The sequence below is a fragment of the Stegostoma tigrinum genome, chromosome 8 (genome assembly GCF_030684315.1).
Source record: "Stegostoma tigrinum isolate sSteTig4 chromosome 8, sSteTig4.hap1, whole genome shotgun sequence".
Lineage (NCBI taxonomy): Eukaryota > Metazoa > Chordata > Chondrichthyes > Orectolobiformes > Stegostomatidae > Stegostoma > Stegostoma tigrinum.
This window is the reverse complement of record NC_081361.1, coordinates 3,878,653-3,898,231: the sequence shown is the minus strand read 5'-3', so window position 1 is coordinate 3,898,231 and position 19,579 is coordinate 3,878,653. Positions and strand designations below refer to the sequence as shown.

At 52.8% G+C, this 19,579-nt stretch overlaps 1 protein-coding gene across 1 annotated transcript in view; it reads left to right on the top strand.

The window, feature by feature from the left end:
* The window catches only part of LOC132209913 (uncharacterized), a 40,070-nt gene that overhangs the window by 9,878 nt on the left and 10,613 nt on the right, over positions 1 to 19,579 (top strand). The window contains exon 2 of the mRNA XM_059648225.1: positions 7,454 to 7,773. Coding sequence (XP_059504208.1) covers positions 7,454 to 7,773 — 320 coding nt within the window. The remainder of the gene's footprint in view (positions 1 to 7,453; positions 7,774 to 19,579) is intronic.

The following is a 19,579-nucleotide window of genomic DNA, read 5'->3' as shown; positions in this document are numbered from 1 at the left end:
GGGTTAGTACCTGGGACTTCGATGTTGTGGCCATTTCGGAGACATGGATAGAGCAGGGACAGGAATGGTTGTTGCAGTTTCCAGGATTTAGATGTTTCTGTAAGAACAGAGAAGATGGTAAAAGGGGCGGAGGTGTGGCATTGTTTGTCAAGGACAGTATTACAGTTGCAGAAAGGATGTTTGGGGACTCGTCAACTGAGGTAGTATGGGCTGAGGTTAGAAATAGGAAAGGAGAGGTCACCCTGCTGGGAGTTTTCTGTAGGCTTCCGAATAGTTCCAGAGATGTAGAGGAAAGGATAGCAAAGATGATTCTCGATAGGAGTGAGAGAGACAGGGTAGTTGTCATGGGGGACTTCAACTTTCCAAATATTGACTGGGAAGACTATAGTTCGAGTACTTTAGTTGGGTCAGTTTTTGTCCAGTGTGTGCAGGAGGGCTTCCTGACACAGTATGTAGACAGGCCAACAAGGGGCGAAGCCACATTAGATTTGGTACTGGGTAATGAGCCTGGCCAGGTGTTAGATTTGGAAGTAGGTGAGCATTTTGATGATAGCGATCACAATTCTGTTATGTTTACTTTAGTGATGGAAAGGGATAGGTGTATACCACTGGGCAAGAGATATAGCCGGGGGAAAGGCAATTACGATGAGATTAGGCAAGATTTAGGGAGCTTAGGATGGGGAAGGAAACTGCAGGGGATGGGCACATCAGAAATGTGGAGCTTATTCAAGGAAAAGCTCCTGTGTATCCTAGATAAGTATGTACCTGTCAGGCAGGGAGGAGGCTGTAGAGTGTCGGAGCTGTGATTTACGAAGGAGGTGGAATCTCTGGTCAAGAGGAAGAAGAAGGTTTATGTTAGGGTGAGATGTGAAGGCTCAGTTAGGGCACTTGAGGGCTGCGAGTTAGCCAGGAAAAACCTAAAGAGAGAGCTCAGAAGAGCCAGGAAAAGACATGAGAAGTTGATGGCGGATAGGATCAGGGTAAATCCTAAAGCTTTCTATAGGTATTTAAGGAATAACAGAATGACGAATTTAAGATTAGGGCCAATGAAGGATAGTAGTGGTAAGTTGTGTGTGGAATCAGATGAGATAGGGGAAGCCCTAAATGAATATTTTTCAACAGTATTCACTCCAGAAAACGACAATGTTGTCGATGAGAATACAGGCTACTAGACAAGGTGGGATTGAGGTTCACAGGTAAGAGGTATTAGAAATCCTACAGAGGGTGAGGATAGATAAGTCCCCTGTGCCAGCTGGCATTTATCCTCGGATCCTCTGGGATGACAGGGAGGAGATTGCCGAGCCTTTGGCATTGACCTTTAACTCGTCATTGTCTACTGGAATAGTGCCAGAAGACTGGAGGATAGCAAATGTGGTTCCCCTGTTCAAGAGGGGGAGTAGAGACAACCCTGGTAATTATAGACCAGTGAGCCTTACCTCAGTTGTTGTTAAAGTGTTGGAAAAGGCATAAGGGATAGGATTTATAATCATCTAGAAACAAATAAATTGATTAGGGATAGTCAGCACGGTTTTGTGGAGGGAAGGTCGTGCCTCACAAACCTCATTGAGTTCTTTGAGAAGGTGAACAAACAGGTAGATGAGAGTAAACCGATTGATGTGGTGTATATGGATTTCAGCAAGGTTATTGTACAAAATGCGAAGGAATGGAATTGTGCGGGACATAGCAGTTTGGAACGGAAATTGGCTTTCTGAAAGAAGACAGAGGGTGGTAGTTGATGGGAAATGTTCATCCTGGAGACCAGTTACTAGTGGTGTACCGCAAGGGTCGGTGTTGGGCCCACTGCTGTTTGTCATTTTTATAAATGACCTGGATGAGGAAGTAGAGGGTCGGTGGAGTTGTGGATAGTGACGAAGGATGCTATAGGTTGCAGAGAGACATAGATAAGCTGTAGAGCTGGATTGAGAGGTGGCAAATGGAATTTAATGCAGACAAGTGTGAGGTGATGCACTTTGGCAGCAGTAACCAGAAGGCAAAGTACAGGGCTAATGGTAAGATTCTCAGTAGTGTAGATGAGCAGAGAGATCTCGGTGTCCATGTGCACAGATCCTTGAAAGTCGCCACCCTGACTGACAGGGCTGTTAAGAAGGCATACAGTGTTTTAGCTTTGGTTAATAGAGGGATCGAGTTCCAGAACCAAGAGGTCATGGTGAAGCTGTACAAAACTTGGTGCAGCCACACTTGGAGTATTGTGTACAGTTATGGTCACCACATTATAAGAAGGATGTGGAAGCTTTGGAAAGGGTGCAGAGGAGATTTACTAGGATGTTGCCTGGTATGGATAGAAGGTCTTACGAGGAAAGGCTGAGGGACTTGAGGCTGTTTTCATTCGAGAGAAGAAGGTTGAGAGGTGACTTAATTGAAACATATAAAAAAATCAGAGGGTTAGGTAGGGTGGATAGGGAGAGCCTTTTTACTAGGATGGTGACGGCGAGCACGAGGAGGCATAGCTTTAAATTGAGGGAGGAAAGATATAGGACAGATGTCAGAGGTAATTTCTTTACTCAGAGAGTAGTAAGGGAATGGAACTCTTTGCCTGCAACGGTGGTAGATTCGCCAACTTTAGGTACACTTAAGTCGGCATTGGGTTAGCATATGGACGTACATGGAATAGTGTAGTTTAGATGGGCTTGAGCTCGGTATGACAGGTCGGCACAACATCGAGGGCCGAAGGGCCTGTACTGTGCTGTAATGTTCGATGTTCTATGGCGCTAAGGACACAATCTGGTCTGTAAAGTGCTCCATGCTGAACTGATATTTCATCTGGTTTTACAGTGATGGCAGAGGGTATTATTGCTATGTTCTTAATCTAAAAACTGAGGCCCCGAGTTCAAATCCAACCAAGTGAGCTGTTGGAATTTCAATTCAACCAAAATCTGGAATTAACATTTGAATGATGAAGTTGAAACCATTGGCAACAGTGAGGAAAACCCATCTGATTCACTCATGTCTTGTCAGGAAGGAAACTGCCATTCCTCCCCTGCTCTGGCCTACATGTGCCCCAAACTTCCAACAATGTCACTGGCTGTAACTTCCTCTGGACAATGAGGGATGGGAGTGAATGTTGTCCCAGCCAGTGAAACCCACACCCTGTGAGTGAGTAAAAAAAGGTGTCCGGGCTGGTTCTGGGAGGTGAATTAAGAATCTGATATACTAACAATTTCAGCTAATCTGAAAATACCTGCATTTAATATTTTCATTCTTGTGATTGAACCGTCCAAGCTCCTACTCCATTAATGTTGCAGTGTGACCATACACAGCACATCATTTTGGTGAATACCCACTGTCCTGGCAGCAGCCACAGCCTCTTCATTCAGAAGCAGGCAGCCATTCCCATTATCTTCGTACCTCTGCGTAAAAAAAAAGGATGGTATCGTAGATAAAGGCCGCTCCCTTGACACATAGTCCAAAGCACCCTCCCACTCACCACTCCTAACCGCCAACCAATCACATCAAAATATCCCGTGCGAACTGAGAATAACGAGGCAACTTGGAACATCAGGGAGTAGCCATCAGGATGATAGAGCACCGCTACCAATGTCTGAAGGTTTCAGAGTGAATGCTGCAGTACACAATGTATCACTAAGCCCCATAGTCTCCAGACATTTATGTAATATATGACCTTTTGTTCTTCCTGAAAATCTCACAGGTTCACAGTTACTTTCGTTATATTTCATTTGCCAAATTGCTTCTCAATTTACATTCTCTCTACCTCCTCCTGATAGCTTAATTTCCTGCTTATCATAGCATCACTGACAAATTTAGTTTGAATACATTTTGTTGCATTTATGTAAACCATTGATACAGACAATGCCAATAATAGATCACTTCCTGTCTTGCGCTCTCACCACTCCTGCTGCTCAAATCAAGTGGGCCGCCGATTCATGAGGTAAATTTTTAAAAGCAGAAGATTGCCTTCCCGGCTGGCCCTTGTCTCACGCTCTCACCACTCCCCCCAAAATCGTAAATCTGGATTGTAAATTGTTGATGACCTCACATTGGTCCCTGAGGAATTCCATTAGATACAGCTTTCTAATGTAAAAGTAAGTAATTATTTCTGCTCTGTATTTAATTTTAGCGAGCCAGGGCCCCTGCTACTGTATAGCCGCCTAGAAAGGTTGCAGGGCCTCGTCCTGTGGTGTGTAGCTGGTTGTCAAGATTTTCTGAGCTCCACAATCCACCATTAGAGCTATTTGTTGTCAGATCATCAGGTCGAGGTTGTACTGTCAATGATTCTGATTCTTGACCAATTAAAAGACAAGCACAGAATATAGACGAACACTTGAGTAGTATGCTGCACGGTCAAAAATGCTGTCTTTCAGATGCAGATATAAATCTTGCCTCTCAATGCAGTGTTCAATTTTCCCCAGACACGTATTGAGGAGGAGTGGAAATTTCCTGTTAGCCTGGATTACTTTTGTCCCTTTATCAACATTACCAATACTGATAATCTTAATAATTATTGACATTTTTGGCTGTGGGTGCTCTGTTGAAAAATTGCAGCAGTCTCCACACAATAAAATACACAACTGTCATTGAGGGGTGACCTTGCAGAGGTTTACGAAATCATGATAAATCAGGGGAAACCGTGAAGGTCTTTTCCCTGGGGTGGGGAGTCCAAAACAAGAGGGCACAGGTTAGGATGGGAGGGGAAAGATTTAAAAGCGACCGAAAGGGCAACATTTTCATGCAGAGGGTGGTGCATGTATGGAATGAGCTGCCAGAGGAAGTGGAGGTTGATAGAGTTACAACATTTAAAAGGCATCTGGATGGGTACAAGAATACGTAGGTTTGAGAGGGATATCAACCAACTACTGACAAATGTGACTAGGTTTATTCAGGATATCTGAATAGCATGGATGAGTTGGACCAAATGGCCTGTTTCCATGCTATATATCTCTATGGCTCTATGACTGAATATTTCATTCCATTTCTATGCAACTCCTTTGAAGGGCAGAATGGTCTCCTCCGATCTGTCATAATCCTGGCTTGCTGAATGGGTCTTCCTTTACCTCTGTCACAACCTCGAGGGGTAGAGTGAGATAAAACACATCAGAAAGGTCCTGCAGTTGGCCATTCGGACACTCGAGCCTGCTGCTCAATTTAAAAAGACCATAGCTGATCTGTTTACAGCTGAACATCCCTTTCCTGTTTATTCCCATTAAATATTGACTCTGCTGATTATCAAAGTTCAGTAGAGATCTGCATTGAATATCTTTAATAACTGAGTCTTCAATGTTCCCTGGGGATGACAACACTGCAGACAGCGAAATGTTATAGAGCAAGCAAAGTCCTTATCTCAACCTGAATTAGGAGACTCCTTAAAGTGTGTTAACCTCATAGCAAGTCACATCCACTTTAATGAGCACAGAAAAGGAGCAGATGAGACCATTCAGCCCCTCAAACTTATTCCGCATCCCCAATGACTCTGCTCCATAAACTATTTATCAATCTCAGCCTCCACTGCTGTCATGGGAAAATATTCCTGATACCTGAAGAGTATAGAGCCTAAGACAGGGGAGCAGTCAGCTCTGCTGTTCGATCATGCCTGACGTGTTTCTCAACACAATTCCACTGCTTTCTGAGTGTCCTGATATGCCTGTGTGTGTGTGTTTCTGTGTATTTCTGTTTAACGGTAAGAGACAGGTTGGTCATGGAGGTTTGTTTCTTGGGCTGTAAGCTTATGACCAGCAGTGATCCACAGAGATCAGTGCTGGGTCTACATTTGTTTGTGATTTATGAAAATGGTTTAGATGTGAATTATAGAAGGCACAACCAACAAGTTTGTGGATGACGCCAAGATTGGTTTTACAGTGGACAGGGAAGAATTTCATCTAAGATTACTCAGAGATCTGGATAAATTGGATGAGTGAATCAAAAAGGTGCACAGCATGGGAACAACCCATTTAGTCCAACTTGTCCATGCCGACCAGATATCCGAAATTGAACGAGTCCCATTTTCCAGCATTTGCCCCATGTCCCTCTAAACACTTCCTGTTCATATCACCATCCCGATGCCTTGTAAATGTTGTTTTCTCCAGCCTCCACTACTTCCTCTGGCACTTGTTCTGTACATAAATCATCCTCTGCATGAAAATGTTGCCTCTTGGGTCCTTTTCACGACTTTCCCCTCGCACATTAAACCTTCTAATTTTGGACTCCCCTACTCTGGGAAAAAAAGATCTTGACTGTTTAGCCTGTCCGTGGCTTTATGATTTTACAACGTCTATAAGGTGCCAATTTTACTCCAATCAACAGGAATGGCTGTGTTTTCTGTCATATGCATTCTCTGACTAAATCCTGAAATTCAAAACTGATACCTCTCCCTCCTCGATCAAGTCACAATTCGAAAATAATTTTAGTCAACTTGTTTAGATATTTTATGAAGCACCTCTGGGGTTTTTGAATCCTGACCTTTGGGCCCACTGATGGAGACACGACCACCACACTGCAATAGCCCCCGAATTTGCAACATTATTCTCCTGTGTGTTTGCCCCTCAACCTGTTCTGGCATGCTGTGACACAGGAAGGACTCGAATCAAGAACTTCTGTTCCAGAGCTGGGGACATTACCACAGGTTCAGGGGAGGAAATCTAACCCAGTGCTCTGCCTCAGTGGTATGGGCGCTACCCAGTAGACAAGACCTAAACCGTGCCCAGAAATTGGGCCACTTTTTCAGTGACAATTTTCAGCTAAGTTTGGATTTCTTAAATTCTGGTCGATATTATTGATTTACTGTGGGAGTCCATTCATAGCAGGAACAAAATCAAAGTTGCTGGAAAAGCTCAGCAGGTCTGGCAGCATCTGTGGAGGAGAAAACAAAGTTAACATTTTGCGCCCGGTGACACTTCCCCGGAACATTCTGTAACTGACGTTATTTGAGAACAGTTGGATGTCAGTTAATTGAACAAAAGATTAGATCCCAAGGGAAAAGAACCCGTTCCAGGGAGAAGGAGACACTGTTTCAAAATCCCCTCAGGTAGTTAAATTGGGTGAATACATTTTCCCTGTGTTCATGTTTCTTCACAACTGAAAATTGACCACAATTTAGACAAAAAAGAAACAAAAATGTCCAACATCTGTTTGTCTTCAAGGAACTGGGAGAGAATCCTTCAGGAAGGCAAAATTTTCACCCTCTGTATCAGGAACTGTAAAGAAGTGACCTGTGCCTGCTCGCGAGTGATCGAGTGTGTGGGAATGCTCTAGAAACCATCCGTTCTTCTAGATGTTTATTCACGTATTTAGGCAGGGAGTGCTTCTTGTGTTTTACGTTACATTTCCTGTGAAAAGATTGAGACATTACGATTTGTTATTTCATTTTCATTTTTTTTTCAATAAATCAGTGATACATTTGAAAATGTCACTGGGTCCTCAAACAAACTGGTAACTTTGCCTCCAGGGTGTTGTATAATTTGTTTGTTTTCCTTCCGCACAGTTGATCTAGTGACAATTTACGTCCTTCTTTATAAAGATTGTGGATTGTCTCCATGTGTCAGACGTTACCTGGGGGCCATGGCAGTGGCAGATCTATTGGCCATTATCCTCGACCTGATATTGAGAAAAATTCCAATTGTTTATCGGGAACAGTTTTATTTCCTGGTGCACATCCCTGTGTGTAATATTCACGCCGTCCTGCTTTATGTAGCCACTGACTGTTCTGTCTGGTTCACCGTCACTTTCACCTTTGATCGATTTGTGGCCATTTGTTGCCAGAAGCTGAAAAGTAAATATTGCAGTGAGAAAACGGCGGCTGTGGTTCTGGGAACAATGACTGTGCTGAGCTGTTTGAAGAACATTTTCTGGTATTTTATGCTCACAGGTTGGTATTGGCTGAGAAACCACCCCTGGTTTTGTTTTGTAACAGCCGATGTTTATGGCTCTCCTGTCTGGGCCAGAATCGAGTTCCTCCACCACATTCTAACCCCAGGACTCTCATTTCTCCTGATTCTGCTGCTCAATGTTTTCACCGTCAGACACATTTTAGTGACCAGCAGAGCCCGCAGGAGACTCCGGGCTCACACCAATGGGGACGGTCAGTGTGACACAGAAATGCAAAATCGAAGAAAATCCATCATTTTACTGTTTGTGATCTCAGCCAATTTCATCCTGTTCTGGTCAACGTTAATGGTGTATTCTATATGGTACCGGATGTTTAATTTGAGGTATAACTCGATGTATCTACATCACTTCGTGCAGGAACTGGGCTTCATGCTGCAGCTCCTCAGTTGCTGCACAAACACCGCGATTTATGCCGTGACCCAAACTAAGTTCAGGCAGCAGCTGAAGAATGTGCTGAAATATCCCTTTACCCAAATTCATCAATCAATCAAATTCACTCATTAATCAATCCATCCAGGATTTTCTCATTTCAGTTCAATGTTTCAGCAATGAAGCAGCCTGTCGCTATGGTAACAGACTGAGGGTATTGCTGGCTTATCCATCCTTATCCCACAGGGGGTCACAGGGAAACATGTCAATGTTTCTCTCAACTCACAGGCCAAAGAGAAAAGGCACCGTTCCACTGACTGCATCCATAACTTCAATATGTAATTAATGTTCATTAAAAAGTGCCAAGCAGCACAGCAAACTATATTGTTGTTTGTCTTTGTGTTGAAGAAGCTCATCTGGAGAGAGACAGACCCGGCCCCAAGGGAATAGGAGGATTTTGAGACTGAGCTCGGAAGTTGGGTTCAAGTCACTCTGTCCTTGCATTCACCTCTGGGATATCTCTGTCTCTTTCTCTCTCTCCTGTCCCTTCTCGCTTGCGCTCTCCCTCTAAGACCCACATTTCTCTGTAACCCCCGCACCCCATCCCTCTCTCCATTCCCTTCCTTCTCTCTTTCCACCCACCCTCCCCAACCCACTGCCTCCCTCTGTCTCTGCACCCTGTCTGTCTTTCCCTCCTCCTCGAATATCCGCACCCATTTCTCTCACTCTCTGCCTGTGTGAACCCCATCTCCCACTCTGTATTTTTCCCTCTGACCCCACCTCTCCCTAATACCCTTTCCCACTCTTTCCCTCTCTCTCCCCTTCCCCCTCTCTGTCCCCATTCCCCTCTGTATCCTTTGTTTCTCTCCTCCCGCATCGCTCTCACTCTGTTTCTCCAACCTTGTCTCTACTCTCTATCTCTGACCCACTCTCTCTCTCACTCTCCCCCACCCCTTCCTTGTCCTCCCTTCTCCCTTCGAGTCCCTCACTTGCCTTTGTAATCCTCTGGCTTCCTGTCCCCCTGGCCCCCAGCACTGTATCTGGCTCTCTGAACACCGCCCCCCTGTACCCCAGGCCCTGCCCCTATCGCTCTCTCTCTCTCCCTCCATCCTTGTTGCTCTCTCACTCCCTTCCTCCCTGTCGCTCCTTCCCTGCCTGTCCCTCATTCCATCACTCCCTCCCACTCGCTCCTTCCCAGTCCCTTGCTCCCACCTCACACCTCCCCATTCCTCGCTCCCTCGCTGTCCCTTTCTCCCTCCCTGTCCCTCGCTTCCTCAGTCCCTCCCCGTTGGTGACTCTGTTTCCCTCGCTCCCTCTCCCTCCCTCCCTCCCTCCCCTTCCCTCACTGTCTCATCATCCCTTGCCCCCTCCTCATGCATTGTTCCCTCACCATCCCTCAGTCCCTCCCTCCCCTTCTCTCGTTCCCTCCCTCACACTCTGTCCATTGCTCCCTCGATCCCCATTCCTTATTACCTCTGCCCCTCACTCTCCATCCCTCGCTCCTTCCCTCCATCTACATCCCTCACTCCCTCCCTCCGCATCCTTTGCTCACTTGCTCCATCCCTCACTCGCTTGGTTCCTCCTGGTACCTCGCTACCTTCCTATCCGTCGCTCCCTCGCCCCCCTTGCTCACTCACCATCCCTTACTCCTTCCCCATCCCTCACTCTCTCCCTCACCATTCCTTGTTTCGCCCCTCCCACCACATCTCTCCCTCACTCACTTCCTCACTCTCTCCCCATCTCTCAATCCCTTGCTTCCTCCCCGAAACTCATTCCCTCCCCTTCCCTCACTCCCTCACTCACTCTGACTCCATTCCTTGCTCCCTTGGCATCCCTTGGTCCCTCACTTCCTGTCCCTTGCTCCCTCCCTCACCGTCCATCGCTCCATCCCTCCCCATCCTTTTCACCCTCCCTCTCCGTCCCTCACTCCCTCCCTCTCCATCCCTTCCTCTCTCTCTCCCCATCTCTCGCTCCCTACGTCTCTCCCTGTCCTTTGATCACTCACTCCTTCCCCATCCCTCGCTCCTTCCCCATCCGTCGCTGCCTCCGTGCTTCTCACTCCGTTACATCCTTTGCTTCCTCCTCATCCCTCCCCTTCCCTTTCTCCCTCCCCCCCACCCCTCTCTCAATCCCTCGCCATCAGTTGTTCCTTCGCTCCATTGTTCCCTCGCTTTCACTCGTTTCCTCCCTGTCCCTTGCTCACTCATGCCATCCCTCACTCCCTCGCTCCATCTCTCACTCATTCGCTCTGTCTTTCGCTCACTCACTCCGTTCCTCACCCACTCTCTCCCTCACTCCCACCCCATCCCTCACTCTGTCTTCCCTCCCTGTCCCTCACTCCATTGCTCACTACCTCCTTATCCCTCATAGTCCCTTGCTCCCTCCTTCCCTCTCTATCCCTGCCTCCCCATCCCTTGTTCCTTTGATCCCTCCCTGATTGTCTCTTCCTCCCCATCCCTCACTCCTTCACTTCCCGTCGCTTGCTCCTTCCATCACCATCCCTCCCTCCCTCCCCGGCCTTTTCACCCTCCCTCTCTGCCCCTCCCTCCCTGTGCCTTTCACCCTCTCTCCCTGTCCCTCCCTCCCTCCCCGGCCTTTTCACCCTCCCTCTCTGCCCCTCCCCCCCTGTGCCTTTCACCCTCTCTCCCCGTCCCTCACTCCCTCGCCATCCTTTGCTCCCTCACTCCGTATCTTGCTCACTCGCTCCCTGCCCGTCCCTCGCACCCTCCCCTTCCCTTGCTCCTACCGCCTCCCTCACCCCTAACGTTAGTTGCTCCCACCCCGTCCCTCGCTCAGTCCCTCCCTGTCCTTTTCTCCCTCCCTTCCTGTCCCTCGGTCCCTCCCTCCCCATTGCTTGCAACGTTGCTGCCTTGCTCCATCACCCCTCCTTGACCCTCGATACCTCACTACATCCATCACCCCCTCCCTCTCCCTCACTCCCTCCCTGTATTTCAATCCCTATCTCCCCATAGCTCACTCCCTCCCAGTCTCTTGTTACCTCCCTCCATGACCCTCATTTCCTCCTCCGTTCCCTCGCCATGCCTTGCTCCCTCCATCTCCATCCATCGCTCCCTCCCTCTCCACTCCCTAACTGCCCCTCACTCCATCCCTCCCTCCCCATCCGTCGCTCCTTTGCTCCATCTCTTGCTCACATGCTCCCAAACTGTCCCTCGCTCCCTCCCCGTCCCTCACTCCCTCATTGGACCAAACTCCCTCGCTCCAACCCCATCCCTCGCTCCCTCATTCCCTTTCTCACTCACTTGGTCCGTCCCTCGCTCACTCACTGCTTCACTGTCCCTCACTCCCTCTGCACCCTCACTGTCCATTGCTCCCTTTCTCTCCTTCCATCATTCCCTTCCTCCCTGACTCTCCCTACCTTGCTCCCTCCATCTATGTCCTTCACTACCTCCCTCCCTGTCCGTTTCTCCCTCCCTCCCCAACCCTCACTTCCTGGCTCCTTCCCCATCCCCTGCTCGCTCCCAGTCCTTCGCTCGCGACCTTCCCTCACTCACTCACCCTCGCTCCCTCCCTGCTGCCGCCCTCCCTCATTCCCACTCAGTTCCTCGCTCCCTCCCTCGGTCCCTCCCCGTACCTAGCTACCTGCCTCCCCATCCTTTGCTCTCTCCCTCACTCCCTCTACTTCCGTTGCTCCCTCCCTTTCCATCCCTCATTCCCTCCCTAGCTCTGTCTCTATCCCTTGATCCCTCCCTTCCTCTCTTCCTCGTTCCCTCCCTCCCTCACTCAATAGTTACCCATCCGTCCCTCACTCACTCCATCCCTATCTGTCCCTCACTCTCTCCCTCTCCATCCCTCACTGCCTCCCTCACCATCCCTTTCTCCCTCCCACCTCGTCTTTCACTCATTCGCTCCATATCACTCCCTCACTCCCTCCCCATCCCTTGCTCCCTCACTATCCCTCGCTCCCTCACCATCCATCGCTCGCTCCCCGTCCCTCACTCCTTCATGTCCATCACTCTCTCCCCTTCCACCGCACGCTCCCCATCCCCTGCTGCCTCGCTTGCTCCCTCCCCATCCGTCACTCCCTTGCCATCCCTTGCTCCCGCCCTCCCCGTCCTGCCCTCCTTCCATACCCGTCACTCACTCACTTCCTCGCTGACTGTCCCTCACTCCCTACCTCTCCCTCTATCACCGTCCCTTTCTCCCTCACTCCCTGTTTCTTTCTCCCTCCCTCCTAGTCAGTTGCTCCCACACTCTGTCCCTCGCCCCTTCACTCACTCCCTGTAACTTGTACCCTCCTCATCCCTCACTCCCTCCTCGTTCCTCACTCCCTCCATGTCCCTCATTCCCTTATATCTGCTGCTCCCTCACTGTCCCTTTCTCTCTCTTTCTCTGTCCCTTTCTCCCTCCCTTCCTGTCCCTCGCCCCCTGCCCCCACCCCGTCCCTCGATCCCTCACTCCCAGTCCCTTGTTCCCTCACTCACTCCATACCCGTCCCTCGCTCACTTGCTCCGTCACCCACAGCCTTGCTCCATCTCTTGTTCCCTCCCCATCCCTCGCTCCATCATTTCCTCCTCATCCCTCGCCACGTCGCTCGCTCTCTACCCATCTCTCCCTACCTCGCAGTCTCTCGCTCCCTCCCTCCCTGTCTCTAGCTCCCGCCCTCCCCATCCCTTGATCCCTCGCTCCGTACCTCGCTCACTTGCTGCCTCCCCGACCCTCATTCCCTCACCGTCCCTAACTCCCTCGTTCCCTCCTTTTCCATCGCTACCTCCCCGTCCCTCAGTCCCTCGCACCATCCCTCACTCCCTCGCTCCATCTCTCGCTGAATCGCTCCATCCTTGGCTCACTCGATCCTTACCCATCCATCCCTCACTCACTCCCTCCCTGTCCATCCCTCTCTGTCGCTCACTTCCTCCCTCACCATCCCTTTCTCCCTCCATGTGGTCTCTTACTCATTCACTCTCTCCCTCTCCCTCGCTCCCTCCCCGTCCCTCACTCCCCCCATCCCTCACTGCCTCACCATCCCTCACTTCCTCACCATCCATCGCTCCCTCCCCATCCCTCCCTCCTTTGCGTCAGTCACTCTTTCCCCTTTCTCCGCACCCTTCCCATCCCATGCTACCTCACTCGCTTCCTCCCCATCTCTCACTCCCTTGCTGTCCCTTTATCCCTCCCTCCCCGTCCTGCCCTCCCTGTCCCTCGCTCACTACCTCCCTGGCTCCCTACCTCTCCATGCCTTGCTCCCTCCCTCCCATCCCTCACACCCTCCCAACCTGCCCATTGCTCTTTTGCTCCCTCCTTCTCTGGCTCCCTCACTCCCTTCTCATCTCTTGCTCCCTCACCATCAATCACTCCCTCCCCGTACCTCACTTCCTTATGTCCGTTATTCCCACCCCACCCCTCACTCCCACCCCATCCCTCGCTACCTCACTCACTCCCTCCCCACCCCTCATTCTGTCACCCTTTCTCACTCCCTCCGAACCCGATCCCTGGTTCCCTCCCAGTCCCTCGCTGCATTGCTGTCCCTAACTGCGTCCATCGCTCGGTCCCTGTCCCTCATTCCTTAATGTCCATCACTCTCTCCCTTTCCTCCGCAAACTCCCCATCCCATGCTGCCTCGCTTGGTCCCTCCCCATTCCTCACTCCCTTGCCATCCCTTGCTCCCGCCCTCCCCATGCATCCTGTCCCCTGCTGCCACCCTCTGTCCCCGTCCCTCACTGCCACCCATCCAGCCCCTCGATCCCTCCCTCCCTGACCCTCGCTCTGTCCCTGTCCTTGGTCTCTCCACGTCCCTCACTGCCTCGCTCACCCCATCTCCACCCCTAGCTCCCTCAACATCCCTCACTTCCTTCCACCCAGATCCCTCAGTCCCTCCTAGTCCCTCACTTCTGCGCCCTCCCTAACTCGCTCACTCCCTCCCTACCTTGCTTGTTCCCTCCCCAACACTCTGTCCCTCACCATTTGTCGCTCCCTCCCACCCCATCCCTTGGTCCCCCGCTCACTCGCTGAAACTCCGACCCTTGCTCCCTCACTCCCTCCAGGTATCTGGCTCACTTGCTCCGTCCCTTGCTCAATTGCTCCCTCCCCTTCCCCTGCTCCTTCCTCGTCACTCGCCTCCTTGCTCCAACTCTCGCTCACTCATTCTGCCCCTTACTCACTCACTCCCTACCCAACCCTCACTCCCTCACTCCTTCCCAGTCCCTGACACCCTCGCTCCATCGGTCACCTCTGCGCAAATTCTCTCATTCAATCCATCTCTATCCCTTGATCCCTCCATCACCATCTCTCCCTCCTTCCCTCTGTGTCCCTTTGTCCCTCTCTTACCAGCCCTTTCCTCCTCATACCCTGTCCCTCGATCATTTCCTCCGTCCCTCTTACTCACTCCCTCCCTCTCTCCACATCCCTTGCTCCCTTGCTGTTTTCCCAAACCTTGTTCCCTCACTCCCTCCACGTCCCTCACTCCCTCCCCATCCATTACACCCTCGCTCTCTCCCCATCCCTTGCTCCCTCGCTTCGTCCCTTGCTCACTCGCAGCCTCCCCAAACCTCATTCCCTCACTCCCTCCGCATCCCTCACTCCCAGTCCCTCACTTTGTCACCATCCGTCGCTCTCTCCCACCCTATGCCTCGCTACGTCACATGCTCACTCCCCAACCTTTACTCCCTCGCTGTCCCTCACTCCCCATCCATTGCTTCCTCCCTCCCTTCCTGTCTCTTTCTCCCTCTCTCCTTCCCTCACTCACTCGCTGCCTCTCTGAACCGCGTTCCCTTCCCATCTCGTGCTGCCCTCGCTCACTCCCTCTCTGTCAATTGCTCCCTCACGATCTGTCACTCCCTCCAACCCTGACCCTTCCTCCCTCCCTCTCTGTCCCTCGCTTCCCCCCTCCCAGTCCCTCTCACCTTCACTCCGTCCCTGGCTTCCTCGCTATGTCTTTGGGTCCCTCGTTCTCCATCCCTTGCTCCCTCCCTCCCCTTCCCTCACTGTCCCTCTCTCACTCCCACCCTGCCCGTCCCCCGCTCCCTCTGTCTCTGTCCCTCACTGTCCCTCCTTCACCATCCCTTTCTCCCTCCCACTCTGTCCCTTGCTCATTTGCTCCCTCCCTCTCCCTTAGATCCCTCCACATCTCACTCCCTCACCATCCCTCGCTCCCTCATCATCCAGCGTGCCCTCCCTGCCCCTTGCTCACTTTCATCCATCACTCCTTCCCCGCCCCTCAGCCCTTCCACGTGCCTCACTCCCTTGCCGTCACTGACTCCCTCATTCCCTCCCTGGCCCTCGCTCCCTCCCTCTCCCCTCCCTTGCTCCCTCGCTCCGCTCCTCACTATTGCTGCCTCCCTGACCCTCATAACCTCGCTTCCTCCCTGTCCCTCCCTCCCTAGCTGCCATTAACTCACTCACTCCCTACCCATCCCTTGCTCACTTCCTGTCCCTCGCACCCTCGCTCCATCCCACACTCCATCCCTTGCTCCCTCGCTCACTCTTTGCCTCTCCGACCCTTTTTCCCTCTCTACCTCCCTGTCTCTTGCTCAATCGCTCAGCCCCTCGCTCCATCACTCCCTCCTCATCACTCACTCCTTCACAGCCCATTTTTTCTCCCTCCCTGTCCCTCTCTCACTGTCCCTTGCTCCCACCTTCCCCAGCCCTGAGTTCCCACTCCTTCCCTGTCCCTTGCTCCCTCACTCTGACCCTCAGTCACTCAGTCTGCCCCTCAGTCCCTCGCTGTACCTCACTTCCTCCTCGTCCCTCACTCCCACCCAGTCCCCACTCCCTCTCCATCTGTCACTTCCTCCGTCCCACACCCTCGTTCCCTCCCTCTGAATCTCCATCCCTTGCTCCCTCACAATCCCTCCCTAACCGTCCCTCACTCCCTCCCCTTCCCTCACACTGTCCCTCGCCCCCTCTCTCACTCGGCCCATCCCTCGTTCACTCGCTCCCTCAATCCCTCCCCATCCCTCAATCCCACCCCGCCTATCACTAGCTCCCTCCCCATCCCTCCCTCTGTCCCCATCCATTTCTCCCTTCCACTTCACCCCTCACTCCCTTCCACCCCGTCCTTTTCTCCCTCCCTCCCCATCGCTCGCTACCTCCTTCACTCCTCATCCTATGCTCCCTCACTCCGTCCCTCACTAACTTGGCCCCTCCCTATCCCTCACTCCCTCCCTCTCTGTTCCTCATTCACTCCCTCGCTCCATGTCCCTTTCTCACTTGCTCCGCATCCCTCACCCCCTCTCCATCGCTTACTTCCTCACTCCAGCCCAGCCCTCGCTCCAACCCCGTCCCTTGCTCTCTCCCAGCCCACCCTTTGCTCCATCTCTCGCTTCCTCCCCATTCCTCGCTTACCCCCCCCCCTCACTCTGTCCCTCGCTCCCAGTCCCTCGGTCCCTCGTTTCGCATTTCTCCCTCCCCGTCCCTCGCTCCCACCACCCTCACTCACAAAGTGTCACTCGTGCCCTGCCCATCCCTCACTCCTTCCCTTTCCCTCACTCCTTACCATCCCTCACTCCCTTGCTCCCCATGCCTCATTACCTCTCTCCCTCTCTCTCCATCCCTCGCTCCCTCCCTGTCCCTCACTTCCTCCCTCCGTCCCTCACTCCTGCCCCATCTCATGCGCCCTCTCCGTCCCTCGCTCCCTTGCTCCGTCCCTCGCTCTCTTGCATTGTTCCGCGCTCCATTGCTCCATCCCTTGTTCACTTACTTCCTCACTTACTCCCCATTCCTCAATCCCTCACCATCTATCATTCCCTTGCTCCTAATGCTTCATTACCTCTCTCCCTCATTCCATCCCTAACCCTCGCTCCCTCCCCTTCCCTTGCTTCCAACCAACCTGTCTCTTGTTCCCTCCCTCCCTATCTCCTGGTCCCTCGCTCCATCCCTCTCCTTCCCTTGCTTGCTCGCTCCCTCCCTGTCCCTCGCTCCCTTTCTCTGTTCCTCACTCCCTCTCTCCATCCGTCACTCACTCTCTTCCCCGCTCCCTCTCCATCCCTCACTCTCTCCCTCCCTCCCTGTCTATTGCTCCCTCACTCTGTCCCTTTCCCACTCGCTCCCTCCCCGACCCTTGTTCCCTCACTCCCTCCCAGTCCCTCGCACCCTAGCCATCCCCATCTCACTCGCTCACTCTCCATCCCTCGCTGCATTCCTTTCTCCCACACCCTTCCTCCATCCCTCGCTCCATCCCTCATTCACTAGCTCCCTACCCATCACTCGTTCCCTCTCTGTCCCTCGCTCACTCCCTCTCCGCCCCTCGGTCCCCTGTGCCATCGCCCCTCCCAGTCCCTCGCACCCTTGCCATCCCTATCTTACTCGCTCCCTCTCCATCCCTCGCTCCATCCCTCATTCACTAGCTCCCTACCCATCACTCGTTCCCTCCCTGTCCCTCGCTTACTCCCTCTCCGTCTCTCGGTCCCCCGCTCCATTGCTCTCTCCCCGTCCATTGCACCCTCCCCTCGCTACCTAGCTCGCTCCTTCCCCGTCCCTCAATCCTTCACTGTCTCTCAATCCCTCCCTATCCTCGCTCCCTTCCTCACTGGCCCTGCCTCCTGCCTTTCTGCCCCTGCCTCCCTCCCTGTCCCTCGTTCAGTCCCCATCCGTCCATCTGTCCCCATCCCTTTCTCCCTCCCTCTCCATGCCTCACTCTCTTCCACCCCATCCTTTTCTCTCTGCTCCCCGCCCCTCACTACCTCCCTCACTCCTCGTCCTTTGCTCCCTTGCTCCATCCCTCACTCACCCGGTCCCTCCCCATCCTTCGCTCCCTCCCCCCTCGCTCACTCCGTGTCCATTGCGCCCTCACTGTCTCCCACCCCCTCTCTCTCCCTCACACCCTCCCTCCACGTCCCTTGCTCACTCGCTCCCTCACTACCTCCCCATCCCTCACTCCCTCGCTCCCTCCCCTTACCTCGCTGTCTCACCATCCCTCGCTCCCCTCCTCCCGGTCCCTCCCGCCATCATTTTCCATCCCTTGTTCGTTTCCCATTTCTCATTCCATCCCTGTACCCACTCCTTCCCCATTCCCCACTGCCTCGCTCGCTCCCTCCCCACCCCTCGCTCCCTTACCATCCCTTGCTTCCTCTCACCCCAATCCCTCACTGTCTCACCCTATCCATCCCTAGCCCTCGATCACTCCCCATTTCTCACTCCATCGCCGTCCCTTGCTCTCTCCCAGTCTCTCGCTCCATCGCGGCTCCTAACTCACTCATTCCCTCACTGTCACTCTGCCCCTCGCTCCTTCCCCATCCCTTGTTCCCTCCTTATCCCTGTCTCACTCCATCCCAGTCTCTCGCTTCCTCCTGCCCTCCCTGTCCCTTGATCCCTCACTCCCTCCATGTCTCTCGCACCCTTGCTCTGTCCCTTGCTCACTCACTTCCTTATTCCTTCCCGGTCCCTCACTTCCTCGCTCCTTCCCCATCCCTCATTCCCTCATCGTCCTTTGCTGCCTCCCTCCTGGTACCTTATTTCCTGCCCTCCACATTCCTCAGTCCATCCCTCCCTCCTGTTCCTAGATCCCGCACTGTGTTCCTTATTTCCTCGCTCCATCCCTCGCTCACTCTCTTCCTTACTCCCTCACCATCTCAAACTCCGTCGCTCCCTCCCCGTCCCTCACCGTCTCTAAATCCCTCACACCCTCCCTGTCCCTCACTCCCTCCCTCACTTGCTCTCTGCCATCCCTCCCTCCCAATCCCTCACTCCGTAGGTCCCTCCCAGGAGGGAGGGAGGGAGCGAACCCTCCCTCCCCGTCCATCGCTCACTCCCTCCCTATCCCTCCATCCCTCCCACCGCCCCGACATTACCTTGGTCCTTCACTCCCTCCCAACCCTCCTTTCCTCCCTTGCTCCCTCCCTCTGCACTCCCTAACCACCCCTTACTCCATCCGTCCCTCCCCACACGTCGTTCCTTTGCTACATCCCTTGCTCACAAGCTCCCAACCTGTCCCTCGCTCCCTCCCCGTCACTCACTCCCTCATTGTACCTAACTCCCTCGCTCCATCCCCATACCCCGCTCCCTCGTTCCCTTTCTCACTCACTTGCTCCGTCCCTCGCTCACTCACTGCTTCACTGTCCCTCACTCCCTCTGCACCCTCCCTGCCCATTGCTCCCCTCCTCTCCTTCCATCATTCCCTTCCTCCCTGACTCTGCCTACCTCACTCCCTCCATCTATGTCCTTCACTACCTCCCTCCCTGTCCATTTCTCCCTCCCTCCCCAACCCTCACTTCCTGGCTCCTTCCCCATCCCTTGCTCGCTCCCAGTCCTTCGCTCGCCACCTTCCCTCCCTCACTCACCCTCGCTCCCTCCCCGCTGCCTCCCTCCCTCATTCCCACTCAGTTCCTCACACCCTACCTCAGTCCCTCCCCGTACCTAGCTACCTGCCTCCCCATCCCTTGCTCTCTCCCTTGCTCCC